The sequence below is a fragment of the Phragmites australis genome, chromosome 2 (genome assembly GCF_958298935.1).
Source record: "Phragmites australis chromosome 2, lpPhrAust1.1, whole genome shotgun sequence".
Lineage (NCBI taxonomy): Eukaryota > Viridiplantae > Streptophyta > Magnoliopsida > Poales > Poaceae > Phragmites > Phragmites australis.
Window position 1 is genome coordinate 1,472,729 of NC_084922.1, and position 18,980 is coordinate 1,491,708.

General features: G+C 42.0%; 2 protein-coding genes across 3 annotated transcripts; one reads left to right on the forward strand and one right to left on the reverse strand.

The window, feature by feature from the left end:
• On the forward strand, window positions 1-8,891 carry LOC133892835 (ABC transporter D family member 2, chloroplastic). Its single transcript, XM_062333804.1, has 10 exons — window positions 1-474; window positions 1,175-1,361; window positions 1,696-1,763; window positions 2,289-2,615; window positions 2,727-2,891; window positions 5,725-5,953; window positions 6,019-6,260; window positions 6,351-6,672; window positions 7,780-8,051; window positions 8,416-8,891. The coding sequence occupies exons 1-10, from the start codon at window positions 16-18 to the stop codon at window positions 8,608-8,610; spliced, it is 2,466 nt and encodes an 821-aa protein (XP_062189788.1). The 5' UTR covers window positions 1-15; the 3' UTR covers window positions 8,611-8,891.
• A 1,512-nt stretch (window positions 8,892-10,403) lies between these two features.
• Window positions 10,404-18,493, reverse strand: LOC133892852 (protein FLOWERING LOCUS T 1-like). 2 transcript variants are annotated; one of them, XM_062333830.1, is made up of 4 exons: window positions 17,657-18,493; window positions 17,478-17,548; window positions 11,054-11,094; window positions 10,404-10,942 (listed from the first exon to the last, which is right to left on the reverse strand). In XM_062333830.1, exons 1-4 carry the CDS (start codon window positions 17,849-17,851, stop codon window positions 10,719-10,721), a joined length of 531 nt encoding a protein of 176 aa, XP_062189814.1. In that variant the 5' UTR covers window positions 17,852-18,493; the 3' UTR covers window positions 10,404-10,718. The 2 variants fall into 2 exon arrangements, with proteins under 2 accessions (XP_062189814.1, XP_062189822.1); XM_062333838.1 differs by having other exon boundaries at window positions 17,478-17,539; window positions 17,657-18,471.
• Window positions 18,494-18,980: the final 487 nt, after the last annotated feature.

The window sequence follows — 18,980 nt, forward strand, 5'->3', positions numbered from 1 at the left end:
CTGACCACCAGGTCGATGGACCCACATGTCAGCGACCCATCATCAGTCCACGGATCAGGCAACCGTAGCCGTAGCGTGCCCGTACTGGAACGGGAGCAGAGCACTCCTCCACAGCAGCCTCCCCTCCCATTCCGGCTCCGCCCACCTCCGCTGCGACGTTCGCCATTACTCCCGACGGCGAGAGCACGCAAGCTTCTCCTGCGAAAAAGAGGAGGGAAAGTGATGCAGTTATCTACCCCCATATGCTTCCCCTCCGCTTCACCTCCGCAACTACCACCGCTCCTCCCACTGCCGTCTCCGCGGCCGTCCCGCCGCCTCGCCTCCGTCCCCTCCCCTGGCTCCACCACGCTGCGGCTCCGACTCCCGCTCCCCCCGTCCGTGGCCTCCGCCATGCGCTGGCGCGGCCGCCGCAGGGCCGCGCCCCCTCCGGCCGCCGCCGCCGAGGAGGCCGCTAGCCCCGACTCCCAGGAGAAGGTGACGCTCTGTCTGCTCATGCTGAGAACATCTCTGCTCCGCGGATGGCGCGCCGTTGTTTTCGCGCGTGATCTGCTGCCCAGTGTTCGCTTTGCCTAGAGCTCACTTCGATTTTAGAGTTCGTACATTAGCGTTGAGAATCCGCGCCTCGAGGTTTCGGTCCGTATTGCTACCGGCTTGTAGATTTAGAGTTCCCTTAGCATTGGTAGACTGACTATCTGTGCGCTAGATGCGAATAAATTTGGCGCGCAACACACCGTTGGATGACATTTTCGATCGTAAGCTAAGCTCAGATTTGTTTGCATCATTGTTGTGGTGTCGTCGAAATGTGCTTCAGCCTGGTTGGATTAACGTCAAAATGTATAAGCTCTGAGGTCCATTGTTCCATTTTAATTGCAATTACAGTTTGTGCTTATGTTTTAAAGGCAATTAGTTATCGTTATTTTTTTTTTCTGGAGAGGAGGTCGAAATTTAGGTTTCGTTTGTCATTTTTGTTTCACTTGAAGTTAGGTCACGTGTAGTGATCCCAGATTTTCTCTTACCCTTGATGTTGTTACAGTCCCATGCCGTTGTAACAAATGACGCTGTGGAGGTTGTGCATGTTGCTCTGCAAACCCTGGTGTCTCTTGTGCTGGCTTGCTATTTGCTATATTGCTGATGCATGTGCATTTTTATTTTCGTGTCATGCTGGTACCTGAAGAGAGCTGGTACAGACCTCAAGACACTAGCTGCAAGATTTTGGAAAGTTGCTGCCCCCTACTGGTGGTCGGAGGATAATGCCCAAGCAAGGCTGAGGCTTGCTGCTGTATTTGCCCTCACATTTGCAACTACTGGGATTAGTGTTGGATTTAACTTTCTCGGCCGTGACTTCTACAATGCTCTTGCCGGTATGTCTTGGTGTTCTCTTAAAATTGTTATGATCTTGTAACTTCAGTATTAGCATTCTAAATAAGTACGCAAACACAGAATAGCCAGTGCACTAGGGGAGGGAGAATTTACTTTTATAGCACATAGAAAGTTCTGTTAATGACTAAAAAAAATACCTCACTTGGATTTTGGTTATCTTCATATCCAAAGCAGACAAGATAACGACATTTCAGCCATAATACCAAGCCTCCCTATAACTAAAGGTGTCATTCTATACTATTTAAAGTGGTTGTACAATAGGTTCTTCTTTTATTTGCTAAATGCTAATACACATTTTTTGTTTTCTTTTGCAAGATAAGGATCAAGAAAAATTTACGAAGCAACTGCTCTACTACCTGGGTGCTTTTGCTGGAGGAATTCCGGTGAGCATATTGCTGCTCTTTTGTAGGTATTGCTCTTCATGCTGTTAGTCTAATCTCAACTATTTGTATCGCCTGGCCTCCTTTTCACTATTAGTGACCAAAAGGAAAATAATTTGTAGTAACTCAATATACTAATATGATAATGTCTGGAAGGAAACAGTCATAGTTTTCTATTATAAATATCAGTGGTTCCTATTGTACCACGAGCTGTTTTTATCATGCAAGCTGAAGTCCACCAGATTATCTCTTCTGTTCAACAATTTGTTCCAGTAGAAGTCATACCACTGAACAGTTTTGTAATTTTCGCACTGAATTGTTAGGCTGCCGGTTTCTTTAAATTAATTCCTGGTTTCCAGGGGAGTGTGTAGGGGAATTGTACTGCTAGCATTAGCCTCCATCAGTAGACAAATACACTTGTTTGCTTTGTGTTTCATGTTGCAGCATCTGCAACTTATATTCTTTGCAGACTTGATGTTCTTATTTTTCAACTCACTTTATCAAATTTGTGCTTCCATTGCTCTGCAGTTCTTTGTCTTGAGAGACTATGCAAGAGAAACCCTTTCATTGAGATGGCGATCTTGGATGACAAGTTATTACATGAAGCGTTACTTTAAAAACAGAACTTTCTATAAGATTCAATCTCAATCGATAATTGACAATCCGGACCAAAGGATAAATGATGATCTCAGTGCATTCACTGGAACAGCGCTTGCATTTTCTCTCACACTTTTCAATGCTGCAGTGGACTTGATATCATTCAGCAACATCCTTTATGGAATCTATCCACCATTATTCATTGTTCTTATTGTCTACTCTCTTGGGGGCACTGCTATTAGTGTCGTCCTTGGCAAGGTAAGTTACTTGGCAACAGTATTGATCTATATCTTTCCTTAAAGTATATTAAATTTTCTCACTCTTATCTTTCTTCAAACAACCAATAGTTGCTTCTGCTTGCATCAACAGGATTTGGTCAGCTTGAACTTCATGCAAGAGAAGAAAGAAGCTGATTTTAGGTATGGACTTGTCCGTGTTAGAGAAAATGCTGAATCAATTGCTTTTTATGGTGGTGAGGAAAACGAATTGCAACTTCTGTTGGATCGGTTCAGGAGGGCTTTTGACAACCTAAGTGTAAGTGTTACTGTCCTTTCGCCATATACTCTTGTTCATTATTTCTTCTTTGCTTGTTTGTTCCAACACTTCGAAAACCATTGCTCAGCCAGTTATTGACTCACCGTTAGGTAATGGTGTCCAGCCTAGTGGCAGTTTAGATTGTGAAGCTTGGAAAGCAACCACAATCAGAACAAGCAGAACTTGCTTGCTTCCATATGTCCTTTCGTTTTTTCTAGAAACAATGTTTACGATAACTGGTGAGAAACCATGAATCCATGATATAGAATCGCCAGTAATCCATGATATACAACTCTTGTATTACTGACGGTTCTATATCATGGATTCATGTGTTGTTTAAAAAAGTTTTTTATGCAGACTTGCGTAGTGCAAAATTCCTTGGTCATTTTATTTTGCCAAATAATGCACTGCATTGGTAATGCAGATTACTGGCGGTTCTATATCATGGATTCATGGTTTCTCAGCAGTGAGCTCTGATAGCCATGTAAAATCATTCCTCATGTTGGGCTATAAGTAACAACCAAATACAAGAGTTGTTAGTTCTAAGATGTCCCAAAAGACCACTAATAATGATAATACCATGGCAGGTGAAATAAAATATCACAATGGCTATAAAATGGATCACCAACATTTCCTTGGATGTTATATTACATAGGTTACATCTCAACATTTAGGCCATGCTCAACCGTTTCCCTTCGGGGACCAAAATCCCGTCGTGAAGGGATTTTTGTTCCCTTCCGTGCTCCAACGGTTTCCTTTCACAGTTCCCTTCACGACGGGATTCCCAGGGTCATTCCCTTCAGGACGGGATTCTCTCTCCTTTCCCTTCGCGATTTCCCTCGAAGGGAAGCTGTTGGAAATGAGAGAAAATAAAGGGAATGGGAACGGAGAAGTCAATCGGGAAGGGAACGAAATGAAGGGAATATGGTTGGGGATGGTCTTATGCTGCTGTATCCTAGAGAAAGAGTTCCAGCTGGAACAGACTTGTTGGTACGAGTTGGATAGAAAGAAAGGACAGACTCGCTAACGCTCATAAGTTTAAGAGAATTTGTCAGTAATATATTTTGTTATCATGCTGCGATAGTAACAGAACATATCTGGTGCCCCCAAGCCATCAGGTGCTCCCATGCTCCACCGTGACCTCGTCCATCAGATGCAAAATGAAGGAACACAATCGCGTATGTTCTCAGGGTCACCCATTCCACATGTGTGTTTTTTGCATTTTGGACCTCCGAAAATTATAGATTAGTGTGAAATGTCCCTCATTCCCAAGATCGTATCTATCTTCTTCTCTCTCCCACCGATCCATTCTTCTCTCTCCGCCCCTACCCTGTTCTCTTCCACTCACCACGTCTTGAAAGGGGCTTTCATGGCCTTCTAGGAAAGGAGCCACCGCCAAATCCAGCTTGTTTGCCGTCGCTGCCTCCCGATCCAGCCGCATTGGCGCTGGATCCGCTTGCCTAGCTAGCAGATTGAGGTACATTTGAGTAGGAGCATGCAAAAAGAACATTTTGATTTGAGCTGATTTGAAGCATTACGTGCCGTTTGAAAAACAGAAGCAGTTCGTGCTTCAACTGTACAGATATATGTGCAGTCGAGTATGCACATCCTCCGCCGGTCGTACACCTCGAGGATGCACTTCCTCTGCCCGGACGACTGGACCTGCACCTCCACTGGTTGCTGTGTACCTCCTCCAGTAGTGCAACTCGATCTCCGGTCCTGCACCCTGGGGATGCTCCTCGCCTCCTCCTCCACTTCCCGTGCACCTCCTCCGCCATCTGTGCAACTTGAGGATGCACCAGTTGGTTGGTGGCCACCGTATGTTACTGTGTTGTTGGCCTGCGAGATAGAAATGGAGGGGGTCAAAAAAACTAGGTGGATTGACACGCCTACGCCGCACCCGTTTTTTGTTGAATAGAGCTTGACAAAAGAAGACTAAAAAAATTGGATTCACCAATTTTGGGCATCTCAATATTTATTTATGAATTTATCAATATTTAACACATTCATTGAATTATGTGAGAAACAGTGGTACTTTCTTGCATGCACATAATTTTAACACGTAGATGACAGTAATACGAACCTAACTAAATTTGTTTCATATTTTTTTGAGTTTTAGATATTTTCCTATGCATTTTAGATTATTTCAGCTAATTTATCAATATAACTATTATCACTTCGCTATTTTCTGGAATTTCGAAAAAAATTATGTATACGTAAACATATAAGTATATATACATGTATACATATACATACGCGTACATACATATACACACGGATTTGTATATACGTACGTACACATGTGGGACCCACATGAACAGTAGTTACAGTAACTTAACCCCCTAGAATTGCTCCAAATCTTGGCCCTTTAATATATGTAATAGATTAGAAGGTGGAGTTTTATAGGGGGTTTCGTGCATAATGTACTGGCCAAGTGTAGTCATGTGACGAATGCAGGATCTTGCGAGGGGCTCTTTGCAAAAAGAAAAGGAACTGTACAACCAGCTAAATCTTGTACCTTGTTTTTTGATCTAACCCCTGATATGAAAGGGGAGCATGGGGGCACCTGATGGCTTGGGAGCACCAGATATGTTCTTCTAGTGTTGCTATGCTGTCATTATCTTTTATTACTACTACTTTCAAAATATTCAGTAATTGTTTTAGATCTCAGAACCAATCCATGATTACATTTATAATTGGCTTTGTATGTGCTCTATTATTCTAGAAGTGACACTCTTGCTTGAGCTGCATGTTTTTATTTTTAGCCAGAAACTTTTGCTGCAAATTGTTCTTCTAAACTGTCTGAATAATATATGTTTATGTTATGCTGCAGGAATTGCTGATAGCTTCTCGGAATCTGGAGTTTTTCACAAATGGTTATCGATATTTAATTCAGATCCTGCCAGCTGCAGTTGTTGCTCCAATGTACTTCTCAGGGAAAATCGAGTTTGGAGTAATTAACCAATCAGTGTCTGCTTTCAACCACATCCTTAGTGATTTTTCTCTCATTGTTTTCCAGTTTCAGTCAATTAGTGCATTCTCAGCGGTTATTGATCGTCTAGGTAACCTCTCTCTCCCTCCTCCCCCTCACTCTCTGATAACTTGATTAACAAATTCTTCATAATAGGTGAATTTGATGATACATTGGATGGAAATGAATCTTCTCTATCATCCCAACGGGATAGCATTGGTGGGATCAACATTATTTTCAAGAGCAGCAGCCCTATTATTAGTTCTAATGGATCACTAGCACAATCTGATCCATGCATGGTTCTAGAGATTCGCAGTTTGACATTATTAACACCGAGGAGTGGAAACATTCTTATTACTGACCTCAGTATGGAACTGAAAGACAAGGACCACTTACTGGTATTTGGTTTCTTCAACTAGTTGTACAATTGGCAAGTAAATGTTAGTGCTGATACCTGACTGAGATGATATGCTTATTTTCACTTTCAGGTGATGGGACCTAGTGGAAGTGGGAAGACCTCACTGCTGCGTGCTTTGGCTGGCCTTTGGACTAGTGGTACTGGGGACATCATATACCATGTGAGAGGTTCTATGCAGCTTCAAAAATCAATTTTAGGTTCTGACGAGCCATCCAACATGAAGTTAGAGGGTGAAGAACTACTACAAAGTTCCAAGCAGAGAAGAGATAATGGCATATTCTTTGTCCCACAAAGACCATATATGGTTTTGGGAACACTTCGTCAGCAATTACTCTATCCTACATGGACGGAAGATGTTTGCCATTCGCCAGATAATGATGCTCAAAATACAGGTAACTATTCTTATATTGGGTATCTCCTGCAAACTACCCTCTTGGCTCAAACACATCAGTTTGGACTTTGGACACTGAATCAGCATGCAAAATTTGTACAAAATAGTATCGTGTTCAGTTTTAATTTATGCTAGAGGAAACAGAAAAACAGAAAATTTCTGATAAATAAAGAGGAAAAAATGAAAACAAAAGCATTGTTCAGGTGATAATATCAATATTAATTTTATAGTCCATGCCAGTGTAAATTGACTTTTTGATCTAAACCTTTGACGTTGGATATCCGAATCACTGATAAACAGTTTTCGACCTTTTGTACGAAAACATTGCTGTGTTTGTTGAATGTTTGCATCATTTTGCAGCTTTGCGCTATTGCATTTGTACCGAGTGGTTGGCTTGCAGTAGATTATTCATGGCATTGGCTCTATTTGTTGCAATCATGTTTTTGGTATTCTGAAGGAAAAGATTCTGTTATAGATGTATAACTTGTGTGCATTTATCGGTACATTTCATTTTTTTTTCTCGATTTGTTGGTACTGATGAGTTGTCAATTTACAAATCTTCTGTTTATTGCTGACTTGGATATTGGTAATGAGTACTACAGTCTAAATTGCCCATGTTTGTGGTTATAAGTTCAGATGAACTTGAAGTTTTTGGATAGCATATAAATCCGGGACACCAAGCTTAGTAAGTCTTCTGAGGGAAGCAGGAACAAAAGCCCAGGTAGGGTATAGGCGGCCCATCCTACAGGGGATGGGCTTCAGAAAATTTTGCACCCATGGCCAGCCTAGACTTTGATAAAAAAGAGGCAATACGATGTTATACACAATATCAGCATATCTGGAAAAGATCAAGGACTAAAACCATGGGGGTAGATTGGAATATTTAAAAGTTCATGGTGATGATTAGACTAAAACCATGAGGGTAGATTGGAATCTTAAAAAGTTCATGGTGATAATAAGACTACTCAGATTTCAGAATCATCTCGCTCAGTGGAAGTAAAACAGAAAAGATTGTGGTAGCACAAACTCTATTGGTTGTTTCTTCATATTTTCTTCTCCGATCCTTTTAGACAACTAGCTAAAGTTCTTTTTGTTAAATGAATACCAGATCCTCTTCCATTTCTGTCTGAAGTCTCTCCATCAGATGGAGTCAGTGCCAAGCCTGAGATGCCCTCAACTGCTGAATTGATCAGAGTGCTTGACGTTGTTAAATTGGGCTATGTATTGCCTCGTTTCAATGGCTTGGACTCTATGCATGATTGGGCCAGTGTTCTTTCTTTGGGGGAGCAGCAGCGTCTTGCATTCGCTCGGTTGTTACTTGCTAAACCCACTTTGGTCCTTCTTGACGAGTCGACAAGTGCACTAGATGAAGCAAATGAGGTAATAATTCTCGGTCTGCTGCAATACTTGTTTTGCTTGAATTATGGAAAATGCTAGTTGATGAAACCAACAAGATCTAACTGCAGCCCACCACCACCACCACCACCACCACCACCAACAGCAGCCTTTGTCCCAAGCAAGTTGGGTAGACTAGAGATGAAACCCACAAGATCTAACTAAAAAGATGATGAGAAAATAACAACAACAATAATAATAATAAAGGTATTGATAATAGTTAAAAAAATAGTAAAAGAGGATGAAAAGGGGGTTGATGTTCTGGGACATCCTTTTTCATTGATGCAGAAATAATGTTGACCCACATGTACTTTGATGTCAACTCTGACTGGTTTTATTTGTTCCACAGACTCATCTATACAGTCAGATTGAAGCTGCAGGCATTACTTACATAAGCATCGGTCACCGAAAAACACTTCACAAGTTCCACAACAAGGCCTTGTACATTTCGAAGTCCGATTCATCGGATAACAATCTACGCAATTGGGAGCTAAAGCCCACGGACCAGATTTCAGTTGAAGAGTCATCTCCATTCTCTTCATGATAACTTCGGCATTCTCTCCTGTTTGCCCCTTCCTCAGTTTTCGTCCCACATTTGGCCTAAATCAGAAAATATGGCTATCCTGCCAAGGTCACTGCTATAGTGCTACAAGGTAATGTTGGACTGTTTGGAGGGGCATTTGGATTGTCAAAATTGTACCATGCTACTAACCAACCCAAGCTGCAGTACAAGGTAGCTCATGTTTCCATGTATGCTCATACTTAGAGAATCATATCGAATATACATATACCGGTAACAGTTGTTATGATCGTCCTGTTACCACTGGTTTTATCTGTATTCTAAATTCTCTCTGTTAGATTTCTCTCAGAAGTGGCAATGGAATCTCTGCTATGATTTTGACTCAATTTGTTTTCCAACCAAATATTAGGAATTTCAGCTCTTAGTTCATGAACCGTTGCTAGACAAGAATCTGCACAAGATGGAAGAGGAGCCTTCGCTCCTTCTTGTTTTCTCTCCAGGGAAATTTCAACCAGTAGTATAGCTAGCAGCAGGATCGCAGTTCGGATGCAGCCTTGTTATTTTAGCCAATGCAGATCAGCCTGGTGCGGTCCAAGCCAGCAAATTCGCAGGTCTAGTTGTCATGTAAAACCCTCGCCAAACAAGTATATGCATTAAAAAGTCATGATTTATACTGAAATTCACGTAATTACCTCGCTCAGCGTGCACAATATCTATCGACTGGTTACTGAACCGAATTTCCGCTAGGGCACCGGAAGAACAAATCCAAGATCAGGAGCATGTTGACATAATTTTGAAAATTTGAATTCAGATCAGAGAAGAGGGGCGGGATCCGAACTATATCCACATCCTTTTCTCGTGGAAGCTGGTCAAAACCAGTCAAGTCCAATGATTTCAACTTAGATAAATTAAAATCGCAAGGAAAAATGCAGTTTCCGGCAATTACAACCAACCAAACACCTGCACTATCTGGCGTCCAAAACTTTTTGTTGCAAAACCGGATTTGAGCACCCTGCATGCACGTAGCTGTTCAAATATGCCGAGTTGAATCCGCTAGGAACGCCTTTAGGTTCCATTTGTAATGCAGGAAGCCTGAAGAAGTTCAGGATGATGTATTCTGCTTTCTTGCAAACAAGTCTTCAGTTCACCTTGAACTACTTGTTTGGTTTCCCAAAACCCTAGCAAATTGTTTCTGCTGCTGCCAAGGTTTCTGACTTTCCAAAGGCATATCAAGTAGTATTAACTCATCCAATTGCTAATGGACGATGCAACTTATGATATATTTATGTAACTAGGTTATATGTTCATGAACACAAAAACCGTATCGCTGTGCGCGTAAGCCTAGTGACGGATCGAAAACGAAAATGATCAGAGGTCATCACACACATCGTCATATGTCTTCAGAGGTCTCCTTTAGATATTGTGCAGATTTTCTTACGCAATTATGCTAGTTCAGTTAGCTATAGTTGGGGGCATATATTTTCGAAATATGATACTAGGCACATGTACACCTGGAAATTGGCTCAATGGCTCTTGATATGAGTAAGCAATGGATGATATAATAGTTTAAAATTGCAAAACATAAAACAAACGTAGCACATAATACAACAGCATTTCAGCCCCTTGCACACAAATACAGCATGCATGTGTAAGGTCATTTCCCTGCAGCAGTGATGAACAGTGACATAACTCTGCATGCCCACCTCTGTTCCCTGCTTCCAACAGCTCAGCTAGTCAGTCGGACCGAACTATTGCATCATTTGGGTTTCCTAACTTGTCCCTCTCAAAGGGACGCGCGAAATTAAGCAAGTTGCAAATTAATAAGGAAGTTTGACATCATATCCACAATTCAAGTACTGAACCTGGTGATCTGAAGAAACAATGGCACAAAACAAGACAGTCATCCTTTTCTGAGATGGCTGGAGAGACAGTCATTTTGACTCATGAGATTCATCAGACCATCCTATGCATAAAACAGCTCACTTTATACCCATGCCAATTTGCCAGAAGGCCCAGAACTATCTATAATACTAATTGATTAGTTGAACAATATAGTTGATCTGACAGTTCTTTTTCTCCATTAATTTTGGCGTGCGTGTATACATATAATCTCACCCCTTATTATGTAGAGTTCACATTCTTCTCCCACCAGTTCCCGACTCCCTTTGGCAGTTGAAGTAGACGGCGGCGACCGGCAAGCCGAGGTTGTAGAGCTCCGCGAAGTCACGGGTGCTGAAGTTCTGCCGCCACCCAGGGGTGTACACCGTCTGCCGGCCGAACTGTTGGAAGAGCAGAAAAACCACCCGGTGGATTCCGAGCACCGGCCGTGGGCTCTCGTAGCACACAACCTCAGTCCCTATACCGTTCAAGTATGAATTTTCAAATTAGCACCCATAGTGATCGATCTGCATATGTTGGCCAAACGCAAATTAACTGTGGAGAGTGATTCTTCATCAGCAGTACAAACCAAAAAAAACTCCTGTCGTCGCCGGGATGTCGGTGACCAGCCTGCATTAGCAGATCAAAGTAATTTTGATTTAGCAGGCGCATACGAAGAAGACAGCAGATCATGAGAAATCGATCGAGGTCAAGTTGATATGTTATTTGAAATGGATTGTCCCAGGAAATCTGTGACAGAACATAATATACTAACTAGGATTACTATTCCTATTTTCATATACGGATAAATGATAATGCTGTAGTTACAAGCACACTTGCATGTCCTGATACAGATGGTATTGTGTCCCACTCAGCGAAGAACAAAGTTTTGTGTCACAGGTGAAGTAGTTATGCTTGCTGAAGTATTATTGCCTTAAATTTAATCATGTACAGTTAGAAATCAAATTAGAAAGTGGTGGCAGACCCTCTACCACAAAGGAAATGTGCACTTGGTAACTTGCTTATCAATCTATTTTTGCGGTTACCGGCCAATTCGGTCCGCACCGCATTTAGAAACCGAGCGGCTACCGATTAAACTCAAATTCAAAAATAAAAAAATAAAAAAAATTCGATGAAATTTGACCGGTTTCTATCGAATTCCACCGAATTATTGTACAGTTACCGCGGCTACCGATCCCGGTGGTATTCGGGGGTCTATTGAATTTGTGAACCTTGATGCACACATATAGTTTGGTTCACTACTCCTTCCGAAGGAGAAAAACTTTGGGAATCTTGATGCAAAAGTAACGGAAAGGTTTGTTTTTGACATTAAGGAGGCCCCAATTCTTGCTTTCACCACTGAAAATTTCCAGTTTCACCTTTTGCGACTCTTATGATGTTAAGGTTTTATAATTTTTGTTTCACTACTAGTATTAGTTTTCTAAGAAATAACTTTTTATAAATATGACGACAATGCCCAATTATTTATAGTGGGACGTGTATAACACATAGTTGCGAAGGAGAGTAGCGCCATCGCTGTCGTAACTAAAGCGAAAAACTGCAAGATTTTGTTGGCGAAGTAGGGTCTCCTTTTTCACGAGAGAAAAAGGGACCATCTCAATAGCAACAAAAACAAAAGTAAAACACCAAATCAAGTAGTATTTATAACTAAGGACAAATGTCACCAGTTAACGTCCAAATAAATACCTCTGTGATATCCTATATGTGTTTTTGGTTCATCAATCACCATTTTTTAACTAGTGACCTTTTACTATACCTTTTCCCATATATCTATTTCCTTTTTCTGCCTTGGTTTTAGTTCTTCGGATTGTTAACAAGAAAATAAAGTATCTTATCACATTTCTTGTAGAATAGTTTTTATTCACTAGGTTTCTTGGATACAAATTTGAGACCCAAAGATGATAATGTCAGCCAAGATATTTGATTTTGTCTTGGCGTATTTTTAACTCTCAACAGAAGAAAAACAAAATTTCTTGTTTGTAGTGATCTGGTGTGCCTCAATCTCGTGTTTTTAGCTTGGATTGAAGAGTTCTTTGTATTAAATTAGGATGTTCTTTTGTGATGATTTAATCTCATTTATCTTTCTATTGCATATGTAGATATATTTTCTCAGAAAATAAATGTACGCATTAGTATTGGTACGCCTACTTATGGTTTAAGCACTTCAGAAACGTCTGAAAAATCATTGATGAGGGCATACTAATGCTGCTTGGCTCAATATATAATCCACATTCTTTTTTATGCAAATGGTAATTGATATATTATTATCTGATACGTTTGCAAGATATTTAGTGAAATGGTTTTGAGAAATGTTGCACACTACGAGATTCCTGATCCTCCTCGATGATTGACAATAGTTAGGGATATAATCTAATAAGGGAAATTTAGATATATGCCATTATAAATATCCTAGTTTTGAAATATGCCATTATAAATTGCAAATTTGAAAATATTCCACTGCTCTAGGTGATAACTGTAACCGTGCCATTAAAAAAAATTGGACCAAACTACCCTCTTATTCCTTCTCTAGCCATCTCATCCCCAACTCTGCCCAGATGGAGTGATAGCTGCCACCTATTGCCCTCCTCGACGCCAACCACAAGCTAAGCTTCAAGCGCCACCGCTGAAGCTGTGCCTGATCCGTGCTACTACCATCGGGTAGCACGGGGAAGGGAGGAAGGTGTGGCATCATTAGTGTTGGCCGCAAAGAAGCTACTGGAGTTGGCCGTGTGGCAGAGCTTCCCTGGAGTGGGAGAAGAACCTACTTGATGGGCATCTGGGCGCTATCCCGGTTGGCAAGGACGGCGCTCGCACGACGTGAGCGCTCGAGCTAGCCCGTGTTTGAGCCTGAGTGCTCGCATGGGCATGCATGGAGTGGGCGCGCACGGAGCGGCCTCCCTCGGGAAGGAAATTCTATGAGACCCGATCTCACAGAAAGGCCCTTTCTTGTGCATGTCACATGTCCCCTTTATTTTTCTCAGTTGCATGTGCCAACCGTTAGATCAGAGAAGGACGGTATGGATCAGGGTCTTGTAGGGGTCTTTCGATGAAGAGTCTCATAGAATTTCCTTCCCCTCCCTCAATCCTGCCTCCAAAAGAAGGCCGTGGAAATGAGTCCCACTGTTCAAAAAAAAAAAAGAACCTGCTCGATGGCGACCTGGATTAGGCATGTATCTGGTGTTGGAAGAGCTCGGTGATGCTTATATCCGACATTGGAAGAGCTCAGTGGCACTTGGTGGAGCTCAATGACGGTGACGATGATGGTCAGGAGGAGCTCGATGGCTTGGATCCGGTGGTGGAAGAACTCGGCGACGCCTGAATCTGACTCTGGAAGAGCTCAACCATGCTTGGTGGAGCTCAACGGTAACGATGGTGGCAGCATATAGGAGCTCAGCGGCCAGGATCCGGTGCTGGAAGAGCTTGACAACGGCCTGGATCCGGTGTTCACGGGAGAGAGAGGTTGACGATGGTGAGGGAAGGGAGGAGGAGGAAGGAGCCATGGGAAATTTGGTCCAACATTGTTCATAATGGTATATATCTAATAATGTAAACTTTGCAATGGCATGTTTCCAAATTCATAATTGATAATGGCATATCTCAAAACTTGGATATTTATAATGGCACATATCTAAATTTTCCATCTAAAAAAATCACAATGAAAAAAAACCATGCATCAATGTTTTAGACGTCTCTTAAATAGTGTGCTTGAGCTTGCAACATATTATCTGGCAGTAACATGCACCAATATCTTTCACGATTCTGTCCGCACCTACGAAAATACATACTTAAAATTCTAGTATAAATAGACATTCCAAGAAAAAATAGGCTGAGGAGATAATGTATTTGGCCAATTAGTTAATGTATTTACTTTGGGTTAAATATCTCAGTTTGTCTACATGTTATGCTCTACAGAAAATGTGCTGTTGTAGTTATAGTGTTATCAAGTTGCATATATATAGTGATGTCATAAATGAATAACAGAAATAATATCTTTTACTTAAGCGTACATTTGTTCTTACAAAAAGGGATTAGTGATGCAACGGAACTAAGCGTAGTCTTCAATCTTTCGGATGACTTCATAGGCAATTGATGGAGAACACACCCTAGAACGTAGCATCATCCTCAGGTATTCCACGGAATCTTCGCCTTCTGAGCAACAAGATTATGAGGGGGGAGAGCAAGCGTGAGTATATGAAATACTCAACAAGTGTAGGAAAGTATGATATGAGAGCTAATAATAAGAATGGCCTAACTCAATGGTTTATTTGCACAAATGCCATTTTAGTAATCAAATATTTATAAAGGCATCCTATTTTCTGTGTGATAAGTTCTCTAAAACTTGAGTCTAGGTTCCAACCACCTTGCTCCACATTCGAGGATCCAACCAACTCTAAACAAGCCTAAACTCGAATCACAGTTCCCACCATTACGATCCACTAGAACCAACCTGAAATCACCGGACTAATCATGTGAAAATCCAGCCGCTCATGACCATGAGCATGACTGATATATTAGTTTTCATTTTGCAGATGATGTACAATTTACCCACAAGACGTGTCTTCTTGTTTTGTTGAGTATCTATTGACCGATAGATAACTCTTATACACTTCCGAGGTACGCGCTAGAAATTCATTGCAAAGCCTTTACATCGGCTCTCTCAGCACGTGTCGACCCGCTGAGGTTTCACTGCTGTGGGAGTACACCCTCCACTCCAGAAGCCCCCTCTTATGCCTTATGCATCTAGGAATTACACCCTTTCATCTCCATACCACCAAATGATCTTCACCATGCTGAGAGGATAGCGAATTACTCGAGTAGATCCGTTCCATATCAGACTTATGGTTGTACTATTTTCATGGGTGGTCGCTCTACGAACCAGTCGTTAATATGGTCTGGGCATGCAAGACTGTATCATCCGTCACATGGTAATCACTAAATATCCGTCAAAGCCCACAATTTTGCCTGGAACACATCCACAGACCAACCATCATGCCACACTTACCCTGACCCTAACTTCTATGTGTCTAAGCACTTTACCAAGAATTAACCCTATGTTCCATATAATCATTATTCAAATTCATGATTTGCCTGTGCTTCCCAGGAGTAAGCAATGGTAAGCATATTCTACCCATAACATGATAACCATAGTACATGTACAAGGAATGTTAGGGAAAACTAGTAAACCCTAGTCATAGGTCACATATTTGACAAGCATGCATTTTATAAAACAAATACTTTCCAAAAGTAGGTGCAACATGTTCAAGGGCACTTGCCTTCTTTGTTTAGCTGCTCAAAATCCGCAAATTCGTGGTCTTAGATGTTCTTGAACACTTTCGGGACGAACTCCTCTACACGCAGATAAAACAAATAATGCTAAGAAAAAGCACTAAATAAAGCTAACACAACAACAAATGCTAAGGCTGGCTAGGGCCCTATTTTAGAAAGGTTTGGCCACAAGAATCGTCCAAATCGAAGCTATGCCGCAAAAACTACAACTAAACAAATTTTAAATGGTTGAAAAGAAAGCGAAAACTATTTCTCTACAATTTACTTTAATTTATTTGAATTTATAAAAGGTCAAAAACATTTATTTATAATTTACAGAATTATTTTACAATACAAAACTAATTAAAATAATTTATAGAATTTATTTACATTTTTAGGAATTAAAAATAATTTTATATGCAAAAAACTGATTAAAAACTTTTTTACTAAAGAAGACATATTTAAAACGTTATTAGAATTATTCTAGATTTTCTAAAACTATTTTCCAAATTAAAACTTTTATTCTAACATTACTTGCATCATTTCTAACACTAAAAACTAATTACAGAATTAAAACATAATTAAAAACATATTGAAAACATTTATTTAAACAATTATCTAATTTACCCATTTTTCTATTAAAGGAAAACAAATTTTCGGATTATTTGGAAATACTTGAATTATTCGAATTATTTTCTAAAGGGAAACACTAATTATTGTGCAAGCTGGTGTCGTCATGCTGACGTGGACACATAGGACAAAGGGCAAACGTGGTCAGATGAGCTAACTAGACTGCCACATAGGACAAAAGGGCAAACGTGGAGTATTGACGCAGCTATGGTGAGGTGGAGGAAGGGCATGGCACTAACAAGTGAGACCATAGGGCAGCGAAAGAGAAAGAGAGAGATCAAGGGAAAAATGGGCTGTTACAGACTTGCTTACGTTCAAATACGTTGGGACATGTTTTGTATCTTAAATAAACAACTAGAGAAAGTGTATCTAATGGTACATATAAAATGAGAATGCTCATGAACTAGGGTTTAGTACCAATTTGGACCCAATCCTTCTTATCCAAGCATATTAAGTAGTTGAGAATCCAAACAAGCAATTAGTTACATTCTCGGAAATTGATTGGTGTCTTGCCAGGTGAAAGGATGCCGCCAAGGCTAAAGTTCATGCATTTCATTCATCATTGGGATTTTGGAGTATGAGCAACAGATAGTTGTTTTGCTACATTGTCATTTTTACTTCCATGCTAACATATTGACAAGATCATGATCCTTAAAAGGATTGTTTTTGTGTTGGTAGGACGAGATCGTGGTACAAAGGATCATTCCTCAAAAATCATGATTCCAGAGACTATAGTGACCTGGATTGATATTTTATATGATTCTGTCTAATTTATTCTTATTTTTTTTAAAAAAATGTGCTAAGGAAATGCTTGAAACGCAGGAATTTCAGGAAACAATTCAATTACTGCCGCAGGATTGCGGAACAATTTCCGTGGTTGAAATGGGAGTACATAGAATTGGGATTGGAGAGAACCGTACGAACTTAAGGATCAAGACATGGATAAGATCCTGACAGTGTTCTTGCACGCGTGATCATATCATCCGCTGCATGCTCATCCATATTCGCGTTACGAGACGATCGGTCGAGTTCGAAACCAAAGGAGAAAAGGAGATGAGCGATCGAAGCAAATCGACCGGCCCCGGCCACGAACTCACCAGTGCAAGTACTCCCTGAGGTTGGGATCGCTCGGGCTTGGAGCATCCGGATCCACCATCACCTGCAAATTCTTAAGCAGTTAACTGATTTGAGTGCGTTCATATATGTATATCCTAGAGCTAGCTAGCTAGCTAGGATCGAATCAGAAGGAATTGGACTGGAATCGTACGAAACGTACCAGGGTGTAGAAGGTGCGCATGTCTGGGCCGCCGACCTCGACGCGCGGCTGGCCGGCGATGGCGGAGGGCCTGAGCTCGCAGCCGTTGGAGACCTCCCGCGCGGCGTACGCCACGCGCAGCGGCACCCGGCGCACGAACGGGTCCACCACGTCGCCGATCACACGCCCCACCACCAGCGGGTCCCCGCGCCGCATGCCGCCGCCGCCCTCCTCTATCCCTCGTACGTCCCAACGCAGCTGGCGCGCACTGCCAGCCCACCAATCGCCTCGGCCTCTCCGCTCGCGTAGGTTAAGTTGCACCGAGCGAGAGAGACCAGAGATCCGTGTGTCGCGCGTCTACTTATAGAGCGCGCGCGCTGTGATGAGCTGGATCTCACGAGCTGGCTACGCAGGCTGCTGTCGTGGCGAAGCGGCGGCGGCGGGTGGTAGCTGGGGCCCGGTCGGATCGGACGGGCGTTTTGGCTGTCGCCACGCCGGGCCGAGTGGGAAGATCGGCCGGCGTGCGCCCATTCGGCTCTGGCCGGCGAGGCGAGGAGACGTGTTCGGGGAAGGGGGGAAGTGATGGCCAGGTCAAATGGCCTTTGCTCTTCGCTAACTCGTCTAGGAAACCAAGGACAGGTGCAGGATAGGGTAGGGTAGGGGATCGGATCCAGACACATGCATGGGATCATATCGTCTCCCGGCGTCGTCCTCGTCCTCGTCCTCCTCGTCGTCTATAGGAGTATATGAGTACGTACGTCGTAGGACTATCCAGGTCCACAGTATATATCCAGTGGCGAAGGCTCCAAGAGCGAGTGTACGAATTCCTTGCCTGTGCCGCCATGATCCCATACCATGTTAGTACATGTGCTCTTTTCCCCCATGGCGCGCGATGGATCGATAGTACTAAGAGGACGATTTCATGTCGAGTAAGCATGCAACTGCCGTTTCTACCATCATATGTACGAGTAGTAATCCTATCTGACTAGTCTGCGCGCGTGCCTCTTTGTCACCTAGCTAGCTAGCACACTACTACCACACTGAAAAACCGATCGAAAGTATTTTCTTTCAGGAAAAAAACGATTCAACCGGCCGGATGCGAAGAAATGCATCCTGGTCCCGGGGGGGGGGGGGGAACTGAAGAGGCCTTTTTTGTGCGACGACTGCCGGCTTAGATCATTCCTAATTATAATCTCTTTATTTTATTTTCTTCTCGATTTTCTTTTTCGTTTCCATTTCCTTTATTTTCTCTCATCTCTAATAGCTTTTCTTCGAGGAGAATCGTAAAAAGAAAGGAGAGAGAAACTCGTTATGAAAGAAATGATTATGAGAATCTCGTTATGAA